At 49.0% G+C, this 24687-nt stretch overlaps 2 protein-coding genes across 12 annotated transcripts in view; one reads left to right on the forward strand and one right to left on the reverse strand.

The window, feature by feature from the left end:
• The first annotated feature begins 6454 nt into the window (after window positions 1–6454).
• The window catches only part of Trpv3 (transient receptor potential cation channel, subfamily V, member 3), a 31604-nt gene continuing 13371 nt past the window's right edge, over window positions 6455–24687 (forward strand). For 3 of the 8 annotated variants that reach the window (XM_017597463.2, XM_039086601.1, XM_039086603.2), the window contains exons 1-5: window positions 16487–17302; window positions 17986–18162; window positions 19942–20082; window positions 21727–22007; window positions 23938–24114. In XM_017597463.2, the coding sequence (XP_017452952.1) occupies window positions 16831–17302; window positions 17986–18162; window positions 19942–20082; window positions 21727–22007; window positions 23938–24114 (1248 nt within the window). In that variant the 5' untranslated portion in view covers window positions 16487–16830. The other 5 variants (XM_039086602.2, XM_008767860.4, NM_001025757.2 and 2 more) reach the window with 4 other exon arrangements.
• The window catches only part of Aspa (aspartoacylase), a 53587-nt gene continuing 43504 nt past the window's right edge, over window positions 14605–24687 (reverse strand). For all 4 annotated transcript variants that reach the window (XR_010055268.1, XM_063269919.1, XM_063269918.1 and 1 more), the window contains one exon: window positions 14605–15155. Coding sequence is in view for 3 of the 4 variants with exons in the window: in XM_063269919.1 (XP_063125989.1) it covers window positions 15108–15155 (48 nt within the window). In the remaining variant the exon portion in view is untranslated. The remainder of the gene's footprint in view (window positions 15156–24687) is intronic.

The raw sequence follows: 24687 nt of genomic DNA on the forward strand, positions 1-24687 counted from the left end.
CTCTCTCTCTCTCTCTCTCTCTCTGTGTGTGTGTGCGCGCGCGTGCGTATGATAAAACATTCATGTCAAAAGCATGACATGGGGAGGAAAGGGTTTGCTTAATCTTGAAGGTTGCAGTCCCTCATCAGGTGAAGCCAAGGCAGAGACTCAAGGCTTGAAGCAGAAGGTACAGAGGACTGCAGCTTATTGGACCTAAATTGACAGCCAGGTTGTGCATGGAACAGCTGTGGCAAGTCAAGGGAGAAGGAGTAAAAGTATTTATCAGACCAGAGCGAACACAAAAATTTATTAAAGAGGATATAGTATGAGGAGAGGGAGACAGTGAGATTATCATCATCATCATCATCATCATCATCATCATCATCATCATCATCATTTAAATTATCTTTAATCATCTTTTACACTCCAGTCATTATCCCCCTCTCGGTTTGTCTTCCCTCCGACAATTGTCGTCCCCCTAGGCCCCCCCGCATCTCCAAGAGTTCCACCCACCCCACCAGGCCTCCCCACTCCCTGGGGCCTCAAGTCTCTCAAGGGTTAGGTGCGTCTTCTCTCACTGAGGCCAGATCAGGCAGTCCTCTGCTGTATGTGTGTCAGGGGCCTTGTACAAGCTAGTGTATGCTGCCTGGTTGGTGACTCAGTGTCTCAGATTTTTAGACAGAGTCTCACTATGTAACCCTGGCTGTCCTGGAACTCACTATGAAGATCAGGCTGACCTTGAACTCACAAAGATCCACCTGCTTCCTGAGTGCTGGGATTAAAGGTGTGTACCACCTATGCCCAGCAAACAGTAAGTAAATATTAAGAGAGAGAGAAAAAAAATCACTCTATTAAGAGAATGGGGTTTTGCTTTTTTTCTTTAACAGTTAGAAGGAAGATAATTACCTGATCTTATCTTGTGTACTGTTTGTATGGGGCCCATACCTGCAAAGGTTATGTGGGTGTCTCATTAGTTTGTTAAGTAGTAAGTTTTATAGTGTCTGTTGTCTTCTTTCTTTTTTTCTACTTTAAATTATTTATTTATTAGCCACAGCACATGTATGGAGGTCAGAGGACAACTTATGGGAGTTGGTTCTCTCCTTCTATGGTGTGGGTCCTGAGGATCAAACTCAGGTATTCAGACTTAGAGGCAAGAGACTACCTGCTGAGCCATCTTGAAGGCTCAGTTGTCTTTCTTGAGACTGACTATTAAGTGTAAGGGCTCTATTAAGTGTAGGAGTCAAGCTCTACATGTCTGCGTAAGGTACAACAACTTTCTGGGGCCAGACTCCATGCAGTGGGTGTCGACCAGTTAGGGTGGGAGTTTTTGCTCTACAAGCCAGGCTCCATGCCCAGAGGGATCTTTAACCCCCTAAAACAGTGCGACTAGATGGAGACCAAGGGTTTAAACTTAGGAGCCCATCAGGGACATTCCACTCTCTAGAGGGAGCACCAAGACCCTCTTCCATGTTCTTCAGCAGTATGCCCACTCCACATGTAAGGCCTAGTGGGGGAGCCAAGCCTGGACCCTGAGCTGCCCATGGGTGAAGTGAGGTGTACACAGCCCACAGAGCAGGTGGGTGAGGACGAATATAGACACCCCCTCCCCCCAGGATGGTTGGAGTGTTTACGAAAGGGCTTGATATATACATTATCCTTTAAACTTCCCAACAGCTCATGAGGAAGCTGTTATTAACTCTACGTTATAAATGAGAAAATCAAGGCTCTGACAGCAAGTTACACAGCCAGCCAAGAGCGTGACCCAGGTTTGACCCCAGGCAGTTGACTTTGAACCCATCTTTACTGCTGAGTCAGGCCTGGAGCACGCAGGCCACTTCAGTCTAAAGGGAGCTGGGTCAGCTTCTCACTGCCTGCTGTGGACCCTGGGCTTCTTGCTTTACTTGTAGCCCAGCTTAGAAAACATCGTGTGATTGTTCGATGACTACGGATTTCCTTTTTATTTGATTCTGTGTGTGGAGCGCTCAGCACTTACCAGACCAATCTGAAGAAAATTTGCTCTTGAAACTGTCTTCTGGTTTCTTTGATATTCAGTGTCTTCCAGAAACAGCACGAACACTGGAGATCAGCTTGACCCATCCCCTCTGCAGCTCGAGCCTTCACTTCATTCATGCCCACATCTCTGAGGCAGCGCTTGGGGGAAGAGAGTTGCCAGCCGAATACATGGACAAGCTCTCATATGAGGGCAAACTGGGAAAGACTGGCTTGTTGGTAGCAAGTCAGGGCATCTTTCGTTGTAACCCACAGAGGGTTTCTGCAAGCTGGTTGGTCTTTACTTCAAATCTCCCAGGCTGCTCTAGGAGATGATTCAGAAAATCCTGAACACATTCTGATGCATGGGAAGCCCCTCTCATCCATCCCTGTGGGATTCAGTATAGTCAGAAGAATGACTTGATGTACCCAATTCAGAAGCATCTGCATACACTTTAGCCCGTAGGTGCGGGAGCCACATCATTTGGGCCTGAGCCATTGCTGGCTGTGGGATTTTATCTTGAGAACTTGGTGGGACTCTCTGGGGCTTTGGGAACTCTAGGAGTGGGAGCCTTTTCCCCTGGAGCTAGAGGGGTCTTGCTCTGGACCCCTGAGGTAGATCAGTCCAGTGGCTGCAGACCAAGACGAATATCAAGAATTAACTGGAAGGGAAGATCGAATGTGCAGCAGGTTCATCAGGGGCTGACAATGATGATGTCATAGACCAGACATTGGAGATGCTTATGCAGACTTTTGTTTGGAATCAGAGTACAGGCAAAGAGAATAAAATTAAAATTGAGTATTTAAAAACAGTTTAGGTATGGTGACTTAGCAGAGAGCAAGAAAACGTGTCAGACTTGTACTAAATTGAGTTATGTCACTAACATATGCAATTTCAATTTTTGTTAACACTACCTGCCAAGATAAACTTTATTCCTCATAACTTGACATGTGTATGTGTGTGTATGGCTTATTATATGTAGTGCGTTCCACTGTTTGGGCTGTAAATTAAATGTTGAAAGTAAAACAAACAAAACTTCTGTGTGACTTTTCTCTCTCTTCTCCATTAATTTATGTATTCATTGACTTTTCATTCCAATCTCAGACTTTCTCTGTGTCCCCCACCCCCACCCCAATACATGGCCCCTTCCCCTTCCCCTCTGAGAAGTGCTCACCCACCATGGTGCCTCAGTGACTTTTCTTTTAAAGGTTATGTCTGCATCTTTCTTTTTTTTTTTTTTTGTGTCAAGCCAGGAGAGAAGGAGAGGAAGAGAGGAAGAGAGAGAGAGAGAGAGAGAGAGAGAGAGAGAGAGAGAAAGAGTGGAAGAGCGGAAGGAAGAGTGAGAGTGAGGAAGAAGAGTGAGAGTCTTTTCATTTTAAATTAGAATACTTTTTGCCAATGTAACTTTGGCTCAGTGGTTTCCAGTTTTTTCCTTTCTCCTCCTCTTCATTCCCTCCCTTCCCTCCTCTCTCCCTTTTGCCAGTGCTGAGGATTGAACCTAGGGCCTCGTCTATTCTAGTCAAGCATTGTACCACTGAGTTCTGTAGCCTAGCCCTATATCAATAAACTACTTTTGGAGCAATTTTAAGTTCCCAGCAGAAGTGCAGATTTCCCATGAATTGAATTCCCTAACCACTCCCCCAACAGCATTCCCTGCCCCAGTGCACACAGCATCCCCAAAGAGGCAGTCTCTCAGCTCTCAGCCCTGAATGCTGACGAAACCTATCCTGGCCTGAGGTGAGGTGAAATTTTGCCTCACTTCCTGCTCCAGCTCACATAAGTAGGGTGTTTCCTGGGATTTGTGCAGGAGTCTGATCCTCTTACTTTCATGCCTCCACTCCCTTCTGACTCCTGTTCATCCTCCCTAGAGAGATGGAATCCTTGGGTTGGCTACCTGGACTGTCGTCTGTGAGTCTTAGAAGGTGCAGAATGTTGGGCAGGGTTGCTCATCGCCTCCTGTGAACCCTCTGTAGGTGTTGGGCATCAGACAGAGTATGGCTTCTGCAGACTGTTGATGAGGCCTTCTGCTCTGACCTCAGCTAGCAGGATGAGGCACACGTGGGTATCTTGGCAGACACCTAGAGGTCGTCTGACGTTCAGGCATCTGGAAAGCAGGCTGGGACAGAAATAAAGAATCTTGCTTTTCTCTCTCTTGCCTGCATCCCACCCTAGGCTCTGGCCTATCTCCTCTTCCACACATACACACCCATCCACACATACATACCCATCCACACATACATACCCATATGTGAAAGGCCTCGTCCTGTGATTATTGTATGTTCTTTCCATCATGGAAGGAGAGTTCAGATTGCTGAAGAAGAGTGAGCATGACACAGCTCGTGGCTGCTTCAGGAACTGGGATCCTGGTAGTGGAGGACAGTTGAATGAACCCTACAGGTCATCCCTTAGACAGGACAGGGTTGGCAAGGTCTGGAGAATGAGGTAGAAGGAAGGACATGGGACTTCTGGTGGCACAGACTGTGATTGTGCTGTGTGGATCCCAGACACAAGATACAAAGCTTACAAAGACAAACTTAATCCCGTGTAGGTAGCCAGAAGAACTGCCTTTAGCGTATACCACTGGTTCAGCCGGGTCAGTCCCCTGTTAGATTATAGTGGTGAGAGTCGCTGACTGGCCATCGGCCAACCCAGCTCAACCCAGCTCTGGGTCACTAAGGGGTCAGGATTGAGCCAGCAGCCTGGGGTCACTCAGTGGACTGCATCTGAGCCCAGTGTCTGATTACTTTGCTGAGTTCATACATTGCCCTAGGCCTTGAAATGGGCTCGGGTCTCGGTTGACACTCTGCTGATGAAGCTTCCTTTCTTCCAATTCTAGCCCAAATGCTCCCTCTGATTTGAACCTCCATTTTCCCTTTAGAGGAGTCCCCTTCAGTTGACCCTTGTCATCTGTGATGGGATAACCCTGCTGGAGCTGGTCTTCTGGGTGGTCCATAAGCTTCGAGGGCAGGGATAACACTTTTAGGTTAACTGCTATCTTGCTGGGGTCTCCCATATAGTGGCTCTCACAATGGCTGCATTCAATGACACTGAATGTGGACCAGCCTTTGGTGCTACACTGGGTTTCCATGATGTTATACCCTTAGAGTAGAGGGGCTTTCCCTGATCCCTGTCATTACAGAACATGCTTATGGATGAGAGGAGCTATTAAGTTAGTCTCCAAAGAAAAGTGTGAAAGCAAGGAAGTTTCAACACAGAGCCAGGAAATAGCTTCGTGCTCAGGATGCTGAGACACCAGGGAAGCAAAGATGGGTCAAGGCTGAGTCAGGCCTGGGCAGGTGAGGAAGAGAGAGGCCACATTTAATTGAAGGTAGGGCTTTGATGGTGGTGGTTCTGGAACAGGATGAGGAATCATAAGCACCAACTGCAGGTTTCCCTAGATTAAGCCGCAGGTGTGTGCCCTACCGAAGCCACACCTGAAGCCTGTTCTGCCCTAGCCTGGCCACAGGTCTTTCTCTCTCATGGCCTAGAAGCTGACTCTGCCTCATTCCTCCTCCCCAGGCCTAGCAGGTTGTAGCGATCAGGAATCTGGGATCTTGCCTCCTGGGAACAGTCAGGAAAGTCCCTGCTGCATCAGCACTGCCATGGAGCAGGGACTTCCATTCTTAGCCTGTCATGCCTTGCCTACACATCTTCCCCGAGGAAGGGGTGCAGTTCTGAGTCAAGTTATGCTCCACCCCTTTCCCAGAAGCCCTTTGGGCAAGTAGGGAGGGCACAGAGTTTTCCTGTAGTGCTCTGGCCTTGAAGAACAGTGACACAGACAATTGCTGGGTGAACAAATGGTTGGGACAATAACACTGGGCTGTCACAGGTTATGAATTCATTCCAGACGCTGTTCTAGCTCTCTCCACTCACTCCCTCATTTACGCTCTACCTTTCAACATGGGTTTGTATGATTGGCAGGTGAGGAAACCCAAGCTTGGGACAAATGACTTGCCCAAGATCACAGAGGCAGGAAGCGGTGAGGTTGTCGCACATGAAGGTCCATGATGCATAATAGCTGTTGGGAAAGATTGGACTTCCTGTCTCTGAGGGATTTGATCCAAGAACTATTTTTGAAAGATGGAGGTCAAGCCTTTGGTTGTAGTCTTGATTCCTTATGAAGTTTCTTTACCCCCATTATCTTTGTCTCTGCATGAGAGCTTTGATCAGTAAGTTCTTTGTACTGGGTACCGTTTCCCAAGTGAGGAGACTGAGGTCAGATCCTCTGAGGATCAAATGTACGAGTGAAGGGTTGGGACCAGATCTTTGAGCCATAGCGAGCGCCTTTCCTGCCTTTTCTCCTATGGGGTGAGGTTGCTCTGTGGGTGTGGGGGTGACTCATGCAGGGCACGTGGGTGGTGGGAGTGGCCTGACTGGTGCCGAGGGCAGGTGGCCCAGCCAGTTTTGCCTCTGATGCTTCATTCCAGCTGTCAGCTATCTCTGTGTCTACGATGAGAGCCTCTGGCCACCTCAGCCACCTTCCCGACAGTGGGTTTTGGGCCCCAGACATGCGGTGATCTCAAAGCAAGGGCTGCTACCACCAACTGGAACCTGCCAGGTAAATCCTTGTCACCCAGGAAAGCTAGTGTTTCCCCAGAAAGACTAGAGCATGGGCCTGGAATCCTCTGGGCTGTGTCTGCCCTTTGCTCATGGGTCCCAGGAAGGTGTAGGGAGCTGGGGTTCCTTTTGACAACGGGCAGAGGAGATAATGTAGGTTCTGATAGGCCCAGGAACTTTCCCCTGATGCTTGGGATTCTCAGGAAGAGAGAAATTCCAGAGCTCATGTCTCCCTCAGCTAGCTTAGGAATGTGAATCTCCATGGTTGGAGTGTGATGGGTGCTTAAGATGGTGGCAACTATTCCAACACTGAAGAGTGGCCATGCCCAGGCACTCACAGATATTGAGATAGCAGGTATGGAGGTCTTCTTCTGGCCCCTGCCTGGTCTGTGTCCCCAGAACAGGCCATTTCAATCAGTGTCAGGGCCTTGGCAGGTGTGACATGGTATTTCTCAGGTGAGGGAGCTGGATGGCAGGGCAGGGAGAGAGTCCAGCAGGTGCGGATGCAAAGCATGGAGGGTGACTCAGGAGCTAATTATAGCCGTGGAGCCTGAGTCCACACTGTGTTGACCCCCACTTGCCCCAGCTGTTCAGAGTAGCCCACACTCATGGCCCAAGTTCAAGAAGGATGGAGCAATTGGTGTCAGGGACCATTCAGCCAGTTCTCAGGAGAGAAACCAGAGGATGAGGGAAGATGAGGCACACTTCTGTCTACTTTTGCTCTTGACTCAGCAAAGCCTTTTTAGTCCCATATGTCCACTGATTGCTTTGGGCAGAGGCAATGTATGTACCCATCTGGCTTTGGCTGTGATGGATGTGGGCAGGGGCTGGGAGTTACTAAGTAATCTGAGGTGGCTTACATTGAGGTTGGTCCCCTAACTTCAGAATTACCTCTTCTTGTCCACCCTGCCTTTCTGTGTTTTTCCTTCATGGCTGGCAGTCTCTTTCCCCTCCCTGTGCTTTTCATAACAGTTTCCCCGTGACCCCCAGGTCATTGGTTTCTCTTCTCCCCACAGCCTGTCCTCCTTCAGGCTCTGTTGCCTATGTAACCCAGAACTTTTCCCTGCTCCCTGCTTCCCTGGCTACAATCTCAGCTTCCAAGTTATGCTTGAGGGCTTCACAGCGTGGCTCAGCCTGCTCCCAAGCCCTTCACTGCCAGGGCTCTCCATGAATTCAGTCAGGGTCTCCAGTTCCACCTGCTCCTTGACACTCACTGAATTGTCTTGAGCCCCGGTCATTGTGCAGGCTGTGCCCTCAGCCCAGATAGCATGTCTGCCACATCCCAGTCCAGAAACCATCCTTTGAGATCCATTCCCTAGTCTCTTTGGAAGGTGTATTAGTGAATTTTTCTAACTCGGCCCGTACTGACCATTAGTCAAGCATGTTTGGACTGAAGGGTTGGCTTTCTGTATCTAGGCAAGAGGGCATATGACAGGGTGCCAGTCTTGGGGTGGATGTGCTAAGCTTGTGGGGGAAGAGCAAGAGAAGGGAAGTGAGTGAGTTGCAGAGACTACCAGCAGATGCTGAGGAATTCAAAACCCCCAGCGGTGTTATTCAGAGCAGCATCTAGAGAAAAGGAGGTGACATTTGATGTTCTGCTAAGGTCAAAGGTTTTGTGACCTTGACAAATAGGTCTGAATACAAAGCCTTAGGTGGTACATTGAGAAAGCAAAGTTAGGCCTTATTAAGTCTGCCCAGAGAGTAATATGGCAGGAGATGGTGATGGGCCGTTAAAGGCAGGGTGGTCCTTTCCTGGGTGCTATGCCGGGTTCTCCTGGGGCTATGGAAACTTCAGGAACAGTTTGCCTGTTCCGAAGAAGGGCTGGCAGCCTGGAAATATAGGGAGTGAGCTCCCTCTTGGAGAGGTATAAGCAGGAGTTGGATGGTATCTCACGAGAGTCTGAAGCCACCAGAAGTTACTTCTGCCCTTCAACCTCAGCATATGCCTTAGGCTCCAGCAATGAATGCCCACTCCAAGGAGATGGTGCCCCTCATGGGCAAAAGAACCACTGCACCTGGCGGGAACCCTGCTGTGCTGACAGAGAAGAGGCCGGCAGATCTCACCCCCACCAAGAAGAGGTAAGACTGAAGGCTTGGACCTGAGTGTTGTACAGTGTGGGGTACTGCAGTCACCCACCAAGGATCTCTTGCTTCACACAGACTCAAGACTCTGTTATCTGGGTTGGCCTGGTGACAGCTGGGTATAATTGGAGGGACAGCACTGCATACTCAGGTGCTTTTGCTGAGGTCTTCATGACTGGTCTATGAAGAGAGTCTCCTTGGAAGAGTTAGGGGGCACTGAAGCAAGAACATTTAGGAAGACTCTTGGAGGGATGAGAGTTGCTGGACCCATTCTTGAGAACAGGAGTAAAAAGGTGGATGTCATTCTAGGTAGTCAGGATCCTCACATGGGCATGTTTTTCTCTCACACACAAGTGGCTTCCAATCTACTGTGGAATCAAGTCTGCATAATGGGCTGTATTGGGAAAGCCTGGGAAGGCAGAAGGTACTGTGAGGTGGATCCAGTATTGTGCAAAGTAGAACTTATATTTACCAAGCTTACAGAATAAAGTGTGTTTTGGGAGGCAGCAAAACAGGATGATCCTGGCACCCAAGAAGAAGGTAGATGTTTTGGGCTTAGTTGGATAAAGATGACCATAGCCAACCAGAATATGCCTAATTTGTCTCACAGCCACTGTCAACTAACAAGCTGGGCACATAATACTTTTGGCTGATTTTTTTTCTCTTGAGACAGGGTCTTTCTATTTTTCTCAGGCTGGTTTGGTACTTGACATATAGCCAAAGAATCTTCAACTTAGGATCCTTTTCCTTCTGAGCGCTGGGATTACCGGTGTGTAGCACTGCACTCAGCTTTGGCTATTTTAATGGCTGTGTGTTTCGTAGGGCTTAAGATGCATGACATGGTCAACTGGAGGGAAAATGGAGGTTCTGAAAGAGATGACTAAAGTGGTGTCGAGCTGGATCTGTATATGAGGACACTACTAATGACATCGACTTAAAAGACACAGTTAATTGCCATTATGCTGACCAAGCGGTTAGCACGGTCAGGATGGCCAGTGCTCAGTGTGTGGTTTTGATTGTATGGGGCTTCTGGGAGCTGGGCAGGGCTGGAGTGGTTTTGTCTAACTTTCAAGTTGAGGATCTGGAGGATGCTGGGACAGAGAACAGCCTTCTAGAGCTCCAGGTGATAAGTGGTGAGGTCTGAACCTGGGTGATCAGAAATTTGGGAAAAGACAGATGAGAGTGGAGTTAGTCTTAGGATCTCCTGGGGGCAAGAATAGAGATGGAGGAACCAGGAGACCCACTCTCCTGGGGCGGTAACTCAGAAGGAAGGTGGGTCACCTCAGTCATGAGCCCATCAAAGGAGAAGCAAGGACAGGAGCAGTGAGCCAAGGTCAGGTATGAAGTACTAAGTAAGACATGCCCAGAGGACACTTAGGCAGAGCTCCCACCTTGGAGTTAAGGAGAGAAAATGAGGAATGAGTACAGGCGAGGCAGGCAGTATAGGAGTGGGAGCAGCCTAGAATTTCATGACCCATCCAAGAAGCAACAGAAACACAGTTGACCCAAGGCAATATGGTACATTTTGCTGGGTCTCCTTCCTTTTTACTCTCAGCAGAGATTTAATAATAGGGAAAGGATTGTGGACAGGCTAAAAAAAAACCAAACCAAACCAAACCAAAACAAAACAACCCCTCAAACCCCAGACAAGACAACAAACAAACAACCCAGTTTCTTCTACATCAGGCCCAGCTAAACTGGGTTTTTTGTTGTTTGTTGTTTTGTGTTTGCCTGGCCCAGACAATGGTATGAGGTGTGACTTTATCTCCTGAAGTGGTGGTCCCTATGACTTTTTGAGGGTCTTTATGCGAAGGTTTGAGCATTTCCTTCAGAACTGAGTATAAGACTTGGTTCTAAAGAGAATAAAGAAAATAAGGAATAAATTATATGTGAAGACAAAGGGCAATGCCAGTCACCAGAGGGCTGTGAACTAATGTGAGAACTGAAGGCTCCTGAAGGTCTACAGGTCTACAGAGGGTAGAGATCTTTGGACCCGAGAGTTTTCCTGAGCCATCATGTCATTCTTTGAGTAGTTATCATATTGGTCTCCTTATTGGGCCCTAATCAAGGTGACATACAGTGTCAGAGAGCTGGCTTTGGGGAGTTCAGGCACATTTCTTGGGTCAAAGCAGATGGTAGACAGCCCCTATCTACCCCTAGGTTGCTTCCTGGTCTTGTATTTGTCTCTTCACAGTGACAGAAATGGTGGAGAAATGATATACAGCTGTCTATGCACCTGTGTTAACCACGCCCAGGTTGCACCCTTTGGCCTAGACCAAAGGAATAAACAATGAACATCTGCAGCAGGCAGGAGCCAGGACATCATACGGTCTAGGCCTTACCATGTGCTTTTGATGGTGGGTAGGATGTGGTTGTGTAGTGTCAAGTAGGGCAGGCGTGGGTCAGGCCCTGCCTCATGAGTTAGGCCCTTGCCTAATCATTTGATCTTCTACAGGCAGGCTGTCATCACTCCTCTCTCCCCATCTTGTCCTTTGGTTTTCCTTTTCCATCATAGACTTCCTGTCTAGTGTAAGAGGCACTTCTTATTCTTCTTTCTGCTTCAGGGCTCTTCCAGAACCATGGCATATGGTATCCCAGTTAGCCCAGCACAAAGCCTCCCATTCCTGTTCTCAGTTATAGGGGCCTTTGTTGTTCTTGTATGCCTATAACCCAGACACTCCCTGAAGAGATTGATGTGGTCACTGGGACAAATGTGTCAACCCTGGTTGCCATCTCTGAGGATGGGGATCCCTGGAAGGGGTGATTGTCCCCTTCTTATCCCCTCAGTGACATACACTGGACATCTTGTTAGTTTTGAGTAAGTGAATGAGTCAGTGAGGGGTCAGGCAAGGGAATGAGGGAGTGTGTGAACCAATGAAGAAGTCGCTCAGCACCAGCCAGGCCACTGCATGGCGAGATGATGCTTTCTCCCTTCCTTGGGGCCCTTAGCTTTGGACCTGGGTGCTGAATACTTGTATGATATGACTTTTGGAGCCACTCCTGATCTCTTGGAGGAATCCAAGAGAAGATGGGACCTGGTGGAGGAATGGCAGAGGAGCCCACTTCAGCTTTGTGTGTAAAACTGAGGAGGGGTGGGAGAGCTTCAGCAGTTGGTAGCACAACTAGTCACAGGGAGGATTCGACCTCCAACATTGACAGTTTTAGGTTGCATTGATCTGTCTGAGTATTGGCCTTATCCACAGACCACTCCACCTTATCTACTTGATTGCTTATTATGTATCCATCCATCCATCTGTCCATCCATCCATCCATCCACCCACCCATCCATCCACCCACACATCCATCTGTCCGTCTGTTCGTCCACCTATCCATCTGTCTGTGGACCCTTTTATCTACCTACTGTTCATCTTAGCTCATCTGCTCTTCTGTCTGAACAGTCATTATTCCTTCCCCTCGAATACTTCTCACTCATCACCTATCCCCTCTCTTTTATTTTTTAATTTTAATTAATACATGTGCTTAGTTACTTTACATCCTGACTGAAATTTCCCTTCCCTCCTCTCATCACAGTCCTCCCCTCCTTCCTTCCTCCATATCTACTCCTCCCTTTCTCTTCAGAAAAGGGGAAGCCTCCCATGGATATCAACCAGCCTTGGCGCTTCAAATTGTAGTAGGTCTAGGCACATCTCCTATTGATTCTAGATGGGGCAGCTCAGTAAGGGGAAAACATCCCAAAGGCAGGCAACAGAGTCAGAGACAGCACCTGCTCTTGCTGTTAGGAGTCCCACATGAAGACCATACTACATAACTGTTACATATGTGCAGAGGGCCTACACCAGTCCCATGTAGGCTGTCTGGTTGGTGGTTCAGTCTCTGTGGGCCCCTATGGGCACCTATCAATACATACATTTATTCAGTGGGGTCTTCTGAGTTTCAGGACCACTGTTAGGAAATCAAAGTTGATTCTGGAAACTTAAGGATAGTGTTATCATAGTGTCTGCCATTGGGAAACTTACAGCTAAATGACAATGTATTGTCTAGAGCAGAATGAAATGGCCTGTCTGTGCTGTACAAGGCTGTCGGTCTTGCCTTGAAGTTACTTTTGATCAGCCCACTGGAATAGCAGATTTGGAATAGAAGGGAGGTTGCCTTTGTCATAGCTACAGGATCATTGCCTGTCACACTGTGGGTACTTGATAAGTATCTGCGAGTAAAGCAGCCTCAACGGCAGAGTCGGCTCACGGGAAGACAAGACCAAACCTTCTTGGAGAAAACCGTGGGTGTGGGTTTTGAGCTCTTCATGGAGAAAATCTAGCAACCAGGATGTCTTGAGGCTGAGTACTAGGAGATGTGCTGGGGACCTGAGTCAGGCTGCGGGAGTGGAGTGGGGCAGTGGGAGTTCAGGGTGTGGTCATCCGACTGGTTGACCTCCAATGTCCCTTTCAGCTCGACAGCCCATAAGTGCATGATCTTGGGGTAGCTGGGAATTGCCTGGCCTAATCAGTTTCCCATCAGTTGAGGATTCCTGATCTAAAGATGGAGAGTACCCAGCTGAGGGAGAATACAGATCAAAACCCAAGTTTTGAGTCCTAGTCAAAGATTTTCTCCACTTGCTTTCTCTCTTTTGATATTTTCATCTCTTTTGAAGTATTTGCTTTTAGTTAAGGCCAGAATCTCAATCTCTCCCTCCCTCTCTCCCTTCCTTCTTCCCTCCCTTCCTCTGTCCTTTCTCTCTTTCTCTCTCCCTAACCTCAACAGATTCTTTTTTTTTTTAAGATTTATCTATTTATTTATTTACTTATTTATTTACTATCTGTAAGTACACTGTAGCTGTCTTCAGAGACACCAGAAGAGGGCGTCAGATCTCATTACAGATGGTTATGAGCCACCATGTGGTTGCTGGGATTTGAACTCAGGACCTCTGGTAGGGCAGTCAGTGCTCCTAACCACTGAGCCATCTCTCCAGCCCACCTCAACAGATTCTTAACCTGTATCCCAGACTGACCTTGAACAACCTTTCTGCCTCAGTTTCCCGAGTACTTCATAGTGTGAGCCACCATGCCTGGCTCCTCTTGATGGTCAGAAGCCAGGAGGGGGAGGGACAGTGTGCCCTCTGCTCCATTTACCTCTTCTTCCTGGATTAATGATGAAGTTTAGCCTTGTCTATGCCTGAAGTGAGGAGAGGGACTTCCCAGGCCAACCAGCATTTTCCTGATTGCCCTGATTGGATAGCCTTCTTGTAGCTAACCCTTGCAGTGGATTTGGCTGCAAGCTGGCCCAGAGGACCAAGTTGAGGACAGAGCAGAGCAATGTGCATTGCTGTGCCAGTTACTAGCCTGGGTGGCAGGAGGAAGCAGTTCTATGGCCACCTGGAGTCAGCTCTAGGGGAAGATACTTCTTATGCTTAGCCTCAAATGCTTTGCCTGTCGACTGGGGCCCTGGTCCCAGGCTGCTGCTCTTCTTTCTGAGTTTGAGATGGGTGGAAACGCACTTTGAACGTCCTCTGTTCTGGGTCTGGGAAAGGCTCAGGTGGCAGAGTGTTTAGGACGGCTATGTGCCTGACGTTAGGCAGGCAGCATTCTGGGTGGGTTACACGGCCGGCTGCAGCTTTGCTACGGCAGCTGCTGTACCAGAACTGAGTTCACTCGCAGCTGATCCTCACCTTAGTGTCACCACGGGAACACTCACCTCCTAGGGTGACTGTGGTGTCCAAGGTCATGTGTGTCTGCATCTGTGGGTGTGGCTAGCCGTGGCTGGCAGAGTGTCTGGCTTTTCTTGAGGTAGGGTGTGTCTCCCAAACCCTTGAAGCCTGAAGAGGAAGCTGACTTGTCTCTCCTCCCCCAACCCCCACCTCCACTGACTGGCAATGTTTTCTGGGCCCTCTCCCTCCTTTCTATTTCATTTTTTTTTTTTTGCTTGTATATATAGGATACAAAGGTAGTGGTGTCATTAAGGCATTCATACAATGTACACAATGTTCTCTGATCACATTAGCCTCTTTTGCTATTTTCTAAAAAATAAAATTTGAACACTTATTTATTTATATGTGAATTTATATTTATTATGTATATGGGGGCTTTACCTACATGTATGCCTGTACGCTATGTGAGTAAAGTGCCCACAGAAGCCAGAAGAAGGAAGGTACAGAACCCCCTAGGACTAGAGTTACAGATGGTTGTGAGCCATGTGGGTGCCGGGGATTGAACCTGGGTCCTCTGGAAGAGCAGCCAGTCCTCTAAGTGCTGAGCCACCTCCCGAATCCTTCTTATTCTTCCTTATTCCTTCTCCTGTTATCATTATCCTTCCGCATCCCTAGCACTTCCACTTGTAGCTTTGTGGGCCTGCTCTATATTGTGTGTTTCTAAGTCTGGCTTATTTCACTTAGCGGGCTCATCTCCAGTTCCGTACATTTTCCTGAAAATGTTACAGGATCCAGTTCTTCATGGCTAAATAGGACGTCATTTGATTTATTTATTTTTTCCAGCATCATATTTTTGTTGATTATTTGGGAATTCTACACAATGCACCCTGATCATATTCACCTCTCAGTCCTTGAAGGTCCATCCCTAACCCTTGTGACTTCCTCCTACAAAGAGAAGAAGAAAGAAAAAATTTCAAGTCCATTTTGAGAACACTATCTTATAAAATACCGTATTTCATTTGTTCATCTGTGGGTGGGCAGTTTGGCTGACTCTTTAACTTGGCTATTGTGAATAGTGGTGTAATAAATGTGTATGTGCAGGTGTCCTTGTAGGGAACTAGCTTGGATTCTTTTTTCTATAGATCTACAGACCCCAGAGCTGGATCATATCGAAGTTCTAATTTAAAAGTTTTGAGGTGCCTCCATATTGACTCCCACAGAGACTGTGCTATTTTATGTTATCTGTAGCAGTATGTGAGTGCTCTCTCCTTGTCTGTCCCAATTACCACCGTTTGGTGTTGCTTGTTATCTTCATGATAGCCATTCTCACATGATATTTATTTTATTTTATTTTATTTTAGAGATAGTCCTGCTATGTAGCACAGGCTAGCCTCAAACCTATGATCTTCTTGACTCAACTCTCTGAGTTATAAGATTAGGGGCAGATGCCACCATGACTGGTTTGAGTTTTTCTTCTTAGTGGAGGATCCCCAGTCCAGGCCCCCAGCTCTCTGCCCTAGACTAGCTTTCCTAGTCCATTTCCTGCTGTGGTAAAGGGGCTAATGGGCAACAAGAGCAGCCAGGGTGACTCTGGCCCTTCCTCTTAAGCTGCTGGAAGGCCTGTGGGGCTTTGAGCCTAGAGGCCCCCCTCTCAAAGGCTTCTCTGCTTCCAGGCTTATGTTCTAGGCACAGCTGGTTGGAGATGGGAAGGCCTGTTTCCACGTTGCCATCTTTGAAAGACTGTATACTTGAGGGCAGCCGCAAACCCTCAGGTGCTGGGCCATGCTCAGTGATCCTCTTGGGCTCATCCACACAGTACTTCTAGAGGCAAGAGCCATTTAAACTCAGCTAAGAACCCAGAGTCTACTCCATCCTGGAGGGCTAGGCCAGGACACACGGCACAAAGGCTAGGGCTCAGCATGAGTGGGTCCTCTGTGGCAAGGCTGCAGGACACAGGCAGACAGGCCCAGCCCCAGTTCTAATGGCCTTGATTGGTCCCTTCAGTGCACACTTCTTCCTGGAGATAGAAGGATTTGAGCCCAACCCCACTGTTACCAAGACCTCTCCCCCAATCTTCTCCAAGCCGATGGACTCCAACATCCGGCAGTGGTGAGTACTGGCTGCTGGCCTGAACACATGGTTAGGCCTGGTGGTGGCATAGTAGCACTGTCCACTTCTAAAGTTGGCTTACTCTCTTTCCTCTTCTCCATCTCCAGCCTCTCTGGCAACTGTGATGACATGGACTCTCCTCAGTCTCCTCAGGATGATGTGACAGAGACCCCATCCAATCCCAACAGTCCAAGGTAAGTGTGCCCTTTCCCTCCCCTCACTGATCTCAGAAGAGGGTACATCACAGGGATGGGTTGTACAGGATAGAGAAAGAACCAGCATCTCTGGGGAGTTGAGACAAACATCTGGAGGCTCCAGGCCATGGTTGTAGCCTGTGACATTTTGTGGAGCAGAGCAAAATATCAGTATATTATAAAATGATTTCTGTTCATTATAAAACATTCAAAAATGTACAAAAGAATAAGGACGTCAGCACAAGTTACATAAGTGAAAGGAGACACATCTGCATTACAGTAATAGTCTATTTAGAGTGTGGGGCAGGAAGGGATACATGGAAATGTTCAGATATGCCAGTGAAAGGGAGCTTTCTCTTCCCTTAGTTCCATATTTCAGAGTAATGGCTACACTAGACATACATCCTTCTTGCTCATTCTCACGTGTATGCAGGTGTATTTTGATAGATGTGATTGCATATGGATTGGAAGGGGAGCTTGACCAAACATGGAACACAAATCTGGGCATTGCCAAAGACATAGGAGGCATAGGGGTTGGAGCAGTGGCCCGGAAACTAAGTAGCTCCGGTGGTGGAGGGGAAGAGGGTAGGAACAGAGGCAAACGGGATGAATTCGCAATGTCTTCCGGTCTTAGCGCAAACCTGGCCAAGGAAGAACAGAGGCAGAAGAAGAAGCGGCTGAAGAAGTGCATCTTCGCGGCTGTATCAGAGGGCTGCGTGAGGGAGCTGCGGGAACTCCTGCAGGATCTGCAGGAGCTCTGCAGACGGCGCCGCGGCCTGGATGCGTCTGGTCAGTGCCCAGCCCTGTCCTAGAGTGCAGGCCCCTGGAGACCCTGGTTGGTTTGGCTTGGCCCCTGCTCTATCTCCTGTGGGGCTGAAGCATGAGGCATGGATATTGGGATAGCAATCTTGTGCTTGACTTAGAGGGCCATGGGGAGTCCCGGGTCATGGGTTTAGGTAGGAAGAGGGCGTGGTCTGGCTATTGTGTGGAGTAAGTCAGGAGAGGGTTGCTATTCAGAGTGTTGGCACCCTGCAGCAGGCCTAGGGGATGGGGAAGGGTTCCTTGGGCATTGACAGGAATTGAAGGCTTTGGGGGTCCATAGCTGTGTGGGGACTAAGGAGAGGAGCAGGTTGGTGGGGGAGGTGGTAAGATGTACTTTTAGAGCATGAGGAGGGATATGATGGAGATTTTGGCACCCACATGGGCAGCCAGGCTGCAGGTGACATTGTCTCTCCTGCGAGAGAAGGTGCAGAACTTGGAGAGCAGGAGGACTTGGATAAGGTTTTCACAGGCAGTAGAGAGCTGTGAACAACGAACCAGGGAGGGAGTTGGAGGAAGAAAGAGGATCTGGTGTACAGGCCTGAGGGCCCTCTCTTGTGGCTGGAGGGCGTACTTCCAAAGTACGAGGCTGCAGCTTCCACTGTTCTGTCTGCTCTTCCTACCCCTGCATTTTTCCTTGACTCTGTCTGCAGACTTCCTCATGCACAAGCTGACAGCCTCAGACACTGGGAAGACCTGCCTGATGAAAGCTTTGCTCAACATCAACCCCAACACCAAAGAGATCGTGCGGATTCTGCTTGCCTTCGCTGAGGAGAATGACATCCTGGACAGGTTCATCAATGCAGAGTACACGGAAGAGGCCTACGAAGGTACCTGGAGGCAGAGGCAACCAAGGGCAACGGGGAGAGGTTGGGATTTCCCAAGGTGGGTGTGGCTACAGATACAGCCTACCTTGCCTCACAGAGGCACTTTGGTTATAGAGATATGGCCCTTTCTTTTGCATGTAAATAACGCTGAGCGTGGGTGAACAGGTCAGGAAACACTGATGCTCTAAAAAGGCGACTTTAGGCAGAATATGCCAGGAACAGAAGTAAAGATGATGCAGTGTGACAGAAAGTGACTGGGGTGAGCAACCAGGTGTTCAACACTGGGGTGTGAACAGCAGTGGCCTTGGCCAAAGCTCACCTGATGGGAAGGATCCAGAGCAGGGTCAGGGTAAGAACCCCAAGATGGGCATGGGCTTGGCGGATTTGACACTAGGAAGACCGCAGGGCCTGGGGATGTTGTTAGATTGAGAAGCGCTTCCTTAGCATGTTCAAGACACTGTTAGATTCCCAAGAACCACAAACAAAACAAAACAAACAAAAAACAGAACAACAACAACAAAACAAAAACAAAAACAAAAAAACCCCAAAAACCAGACAACCGAAGGAGAAGCCTGGAGAGCCCAGTAGGGGACAGCAAAGGCAGCAGTCAGCCTTACAGTCATGAATAAGCTGTCCATTTCAGTGGTTTTGTGGAACCAGGGAATATAATTTATTGCCTTGTTTCCCTGACCAGGAGACACACTGTGTGAACTGTTAACAGGCTATGTCATGAGTCTTTTGAGTCAGTACACAGCTTGTCCCAGTTAGCAGACAGCAGACGTGGTCAGCTCATGATCAGCAGTCTTGCTGATACGCCAGGGGCTGTAAACACCTCAGCTTTTCCAGGTGAGAGCTAGGGGGGTGTCTTTAATCCTTATGGGGAAAGTAATCTTGATTTATTGTTTGAACTATACAGACTTTTGAAAGGGAACGTCATAGCACTATGGAGGAGGGGTGGGAACCCCAGGGAAGAATTGCTGTGACTGCTGGAGAGAGAGCCATATCCTGTCTTCAGACTGTCACATGAGAGCTGGCATTAGGCCTGCCAGGTTCAGACCAGTATCTGAGGCTTATTTGTCCTGCCTCCTCTCCCCTTCCGACCTTCTGTACTTTTCTTTCTTTTTGTTTATAGTTCAGGGCCCTATGGTCTCACCATTGCTAGCACAAGATCCCTTTAATTTTGGGGTTGTGGTGCTGGATAGAGCTCTTACCAGGAAGCTACCTCCCTACCTCTTAAAAACATTTGAGCTAAGGCCTCACTAAGTTGCTCAGGTTGGTCTAGAACTCATTTCACAACCCAGATAGCTTTGAACTTGTGATCTTCCTGCCTCCCTGCTGAGTACCTGGCATTACCAGCCTGGGTCAATAGGCCTGCCTAGTGAGGTCGTTTTGAGGGCAAGGATGGAGTTTGTTGCTCATGGTCGATTTCACCCACGGAGAGGTTTAACACGTTTTTGGTAAGAGTTAACACACAACCTTCTTCGTCTCTGTAGTAAGGTTTTTCTGTCCTGGCCACACATCAGCCTTCCCTAGCCCCTTTACCAAGCCCTTGCTGTTGTTCTTGCAACAGGTCGTGGGCACCCCTGCCTTGGTTCTCTCCACTGTGGGGTGCAGCTCATTTCTGCTTTCCCAGAATTCAACCTAGGGTCAGTGCGGTGTCCCCACACATGGTATTTACACCCTTAGTATTTTCATTCAGCTACTGCCACCTGGGGTCAAGGGACTCCAAGATCAGCTTTAGGTTGTCCCAGGTCCTTGAGCACCCATGCTGGCTGTTTGCAGGGCAGACAGCGCTGAACATTGCCATCGAGCGGCGCCAGGGAGACATCACAGCAGTGCTCATAGCAGCGGGTGCTGACGTCAACGCTCACGCCAAGGGGGTCTTCTTCAACCCAAAATACCAGCACGAAGGCTTCTATTTTGGTAGGTGATGCCACAGGAGTGGAGGATTGTGGGAGAGAGAAGGGGCTTCCGGTTCTGTAATCTGTTGTGACCAGCTCGGCCACACGAGGGTGCTACAAGATAGTCTCCTCCGCGCATGTGCATTGAGACCCGGTTGATGCTGAGTCTGCTGGTGTGGAAGAGTCTGCAGGACTTACACCTTCAGTGACGGGGCAGAAATCCAAAAGCAGTTGAGTTGTGTGTGCTAGAAAGAGGTCCTTACAGGGGTAACTTTGCGTAAGCTTGAGGTTCCAGAACCTCCAGAACTTTGTGGTAGGTGCTCTTGGTTGTAATATCTGTAAGTGTGTGTGTGTGTGTGTGTGTGTGTGTGTGTGTGTGTGTGAATGTATGTGTACATGTATGTGTGCATGTGTGTGTATGTGTGTGAATGTATGTGTACATGTATGTGTGCATGTGTGTGTATGTGTGTGAATGTATGTGTACATGTATGTGTGCATGTGTGTGTGTGTATGTTGTTTTGGTGGGAGGTTAGATTTCGCACAAATGTCTTTCCTCCTCTTCTGACAATGTTCACATTGCCTTTACAAGTTCTTTGGGTTTAAAAAAAAATGTATACTTTATGTATAGTGAGATCCACCCATTTTAGTGTACAGTTCTGTTATTTTTCTATTACCACCATCACAGTCAGGAAGGGCAGCAGGAAGCCCCACTGGGCCTGTCACCGCTCTGTTTTTTCCTTTCTTTTTTGTGAATGTATGGTTTGTATGTGAGGTCTGTGTGAATGTGGGCTCAGAGAACATTATTATTTTTCATCTTTTTCTTGAGACAGAATCTGGTGGAACTAGGATGGTGGCCAGTAAGCCCCATAAACTGTTTGTCTCTGCCCCTGTGCCAACCATGCCCAGCGTTTTACGTGGGTGCTGGGGACTTGAACTCAGCTCCTCATGCTTGTGCAGCAAGCAGTCTTACCACTGAGCCATCTTCCCCACCTTTGGCTTTTTAGTCAGTAGGACTAGATGAGTCTGGGCATCTCTGAGGACAGCTTCTTGCTCAGTCAGTCTTGTGTCCTCAGTGCCCAGCCTAGGACCTAATCACAGCCAGTGTTGGGAAACATTTGCTGGGTGGAGTAAAGGGAGGGCACAGGTGGGAGTAAAAAGAGGAAGAAGAGCCCAGGGTTTTGTCTGGGTGGGTGGAAGGGTTTCTACATTCTAAATAGGGTGTCGAGAGTGAGTAACCGAGAAGGCGGGATCTGAGCCAAGACTGGGAAAAAGCACAGAGCAGCTGCAGGAAGCAAGAACAGTGCAAGCAAAGGCCCTGGGCTTAGAGAATGCCCCTTGTTGGAGTAAGAAGGCCATTGTCACTGGAGTAGTGTGAGCATGGGTGAGAGGATTCAAGGAGCTCAAAACAGAGCGGGCTTTGTGCTGTGTGCTGGAATTAGACTTCTCATTCTGGGTGAGGGGGTACCTAGCGGGGATGTTCTGTCCTTCCCGAACAGAATGTTGAAAAGTCAGTGGGGAGCAGGGAGCACAGGTACCTATGGGTGTGAACCCACTTCAGTCTTCACCGAGCAAGGGGGAGGTGGTCAGGGAGCCTTGGGGCTCAGTGCTGCTGTGATGGCCAGCATCCGGGCCTCTGGGACTGAGCTCATTCAGTCCCCTCCCCCAGGTGAGACGCCCCTGGCCTTGGCAGCATGTACCAACCAGCCTGAGATCGTGCAGCTGCTGATGGAGAATGAGCAGACAGACATCACTTCTCAGGACTCTCGGGGAAACAACATCCTGCATGCGCTGGTGACAGTGGCTGAGGACTTCAAGACCCAGAATGACTTTGTTAAGCGCATGTATGACATGATTCTGCTGAGGAGTGGCAACTGGGAGCTGGAGACCATGCGCAACAATGACGGTCTCACGCCACTGCAGCTGGCTGCCAAGATGGGCAAGGCTGAGGTGGGGCCCTGCAGTGGGTACGGGGACTGGGGAAGCATGGTGCCCGTCTGAGGATCCCATAGGCTCCAGCCTCCACTCTGGGAAGGCTGCGGCTTAGGTCTGGGAGTGCAGTGGTGTCTCAGTGAAATCCAACATGTGGTCCACCCTTAAGACGTTAATCCTGTACTCGAGTTCATTCTTTCTTCCTGGGACTTCCTAGGTGGGGCCAGATTGGAGAATCCCTAAGGCCAAGGTGATGCAATATCTCAGGTGTTTTGTGGTTGAGCATTCCTGAGTGGTGACGCTCAACCATAGGCTGCGTGTCTGTCCTTCAGGCTTTCTTCTTCTGGGGGCAGTGGTTCCAGAATGGCTACTCTGGGTCTGAGGTCAATGGGCTTCTTCTCCCTGGCAGTACGATGACCTTAGTCTGTTGGTCAGGCCTCTTCTCCAGCAGAGTGTGGTTATGGTAGTGTGGACCCTTTGCCTGCGTGATGTTCAAGAACTCCAGGCTGATGTGAGCACCTTGGGAAGACCTAGGCTGGGACAAGATGGAGCTGTGGTCTGGCTGATATCAAATTCCTTCTCAGGGAATAGATCTTGGGAGGGAGTGTGGCTTCTGGGAGACTGTGGAAGGACACTGGAGAGCTGGCACCAGTTGAGCCATTCCAGCTGTCTATCCTTGTATCTCTCCTAGTCAGCTGCCCTGAGGTCAGGCCAGGGCTGGAGCCTACAAGGGACCTTTTTATTCCCACGTAGAGGGTGGGGGAGATAAAGAACAGCTTTAACAAAGGGAGAATTGTGTGTCTGACCCCCCTCTCCTGCCACCCAGGGTCATAGCTTGCAGGGGTTCTGAGGAGAGTCAGAGGGTATTTGTGGGTCTAGTTTCTTCCACGAGCCTTCTCCTGCATGCCACTCTCTTACTTGTGCTTCCTGCCATCCAAGCCCAGGAAAGATGCATCTTGCAGGAGGCACAGCCCTGGGACCCCTTATGCTCTAGGGAAAAGTACTCTCCTCAAGGCCAGTCTAAGGAAGGTACCCATCAGGGAAGTTCCTGAGTCCTTCCCCTTATTCAGTGTCTTGTAGAAAATTTTTCTGAATGTCACCCAAGGTGGCTGCCATACTGGCAATGGGGGACTCAGCCATGCCCCAGCTACAGACCTGCCCTTGGGGTTTTGACTCACTGGGATGCAGGAGCTGTCTGCCTGGGCTGTGGTGGGAGATGCAGTGTGGCTGTGTGAGAGTCACACTGAGCTGTCCTCCCAACAGAGCTTTCCTGTTGGGTTTTGGGTTCATGTCCCTGGATGCTGTATCCCCAACCTTGGGTGATTGATGGGTTAGCTTTCAGGAAGTGGAAAGATGAGAGCAGTGGCCCTCCTGTGTAGGGGACTCAGAGAGCTTCACAAAAATGCTTCCCTGGTTTCTCCCTGCATCTGGGGTTTTAGTAGTTGACTGTGTGTTTCAACAAAGTCCCCAGGGATCCTAACATACGGAAGAGTTTGAGGATCACTGACCTACAGTGAGCTTTGTGGTCCTATTGTGAGGCCTGGTGCCTGATGCCACAGCTTGTTCAGCCAGAGTGAATGAGCCTGACTTAACGGTGGGATGGAGGAGTGAGAAATAGAGAGCTTCAAGTTCAGGTCTCATGGAAATCTCTTCTAAAAATGGTCAATTCTTGGATTCTTTACTGAATTGGAACTCAGCTACTTTTGGGGCCCACTAGTTGATGGTTTGGTTTTTCTGTAGTGTGCAAAAGGGCTCTCATATTCTGTGAGAAGGCAAGAACTGTGAACCTCACCCCCGTTTTACAGATATAGCTGGAACCCAGGGTCATGGCTCCAGGCAGAGGTGGCACTCAGACCTTTTTGGGTGGTAACGTATTCTGGGCTGACCTGCCTCTGGATGGTCCAGGCCTGTTGTCCTCAAGTCCCATTACCCCTCTTCTTGTCCCCAGATCCTGAAGTATATCCTTGGCCGTGAGATCAAGGAGAAGCCTCTCCGGAGTCTGTCCAGAAAGTTCACGGACTGGGCATATGGGCCTGTGTCATCCTCACTCTATGACCTCACCAACGTGGACACGACGACAGATAACTCTGTGCTGGAGATCATCGTCTACAACACCAACATTGATGTGGGTCTCCCAGGCAGGTTGGCAGGAAGGGAACAAAGAGTGAGGGCTGGACCTCAGGCCAGGACTTGAGGACCCTGGGAACAGTTGTCAGAGTCTCCTAGGTCCCATATTGGTGATTTATCTTGGTGATGGAGTCTAGCATTGGGGGCAGTGCCCAGATAGAAGCTAGCTCTTTTGTTCCTAACAGTAAGTAGCAGAGCTAAGGGTAAAAGGGGCATGAAGAAGTGTGTGATATTGATCTTGCCCTCTCTAACTCACCATGGCGGGGCTTAGAGTCCTTTCTTCCTCTAAATGTGAGTGCACATGAGGTCAGATGGTGCTCACTCTCTAGAGCAATCAGGACCCTTCCAGGAGGAGGTGGGGGAGGGAGAGCTAATGAAGCTGGAGGTGAAGACTGAGGGTCAGGTCCGACAGTTTTCAGCTCTTTTGAGGAGTGAGGCAATGGGCCAGGTCCCTGTCCTTTGTTTCTGTCAATAGTTCTACTCCTCAGGGGCTCCCTGGACCCTCACAGTAGACTGTTTAGCATGGTGGGTAAAGGTTGTGGTAGAGATAAAGAGGTGAGCCAAGAAAGGC

This window comes from Rattus norvegicus, chromosome 10 (genome assembly GCF_036323735.1).
Source record: "Rattus norvegicus strain BN/NHsdMcwi chromosome 10, GRCr8, whole genome shotgun sequence".
Taxonomy (NCBI): Eukaryota; Metazoa; Chordata; class Mammalia; order Rodentia; family Muridae; genus Rattus; species Rattus norvegicus.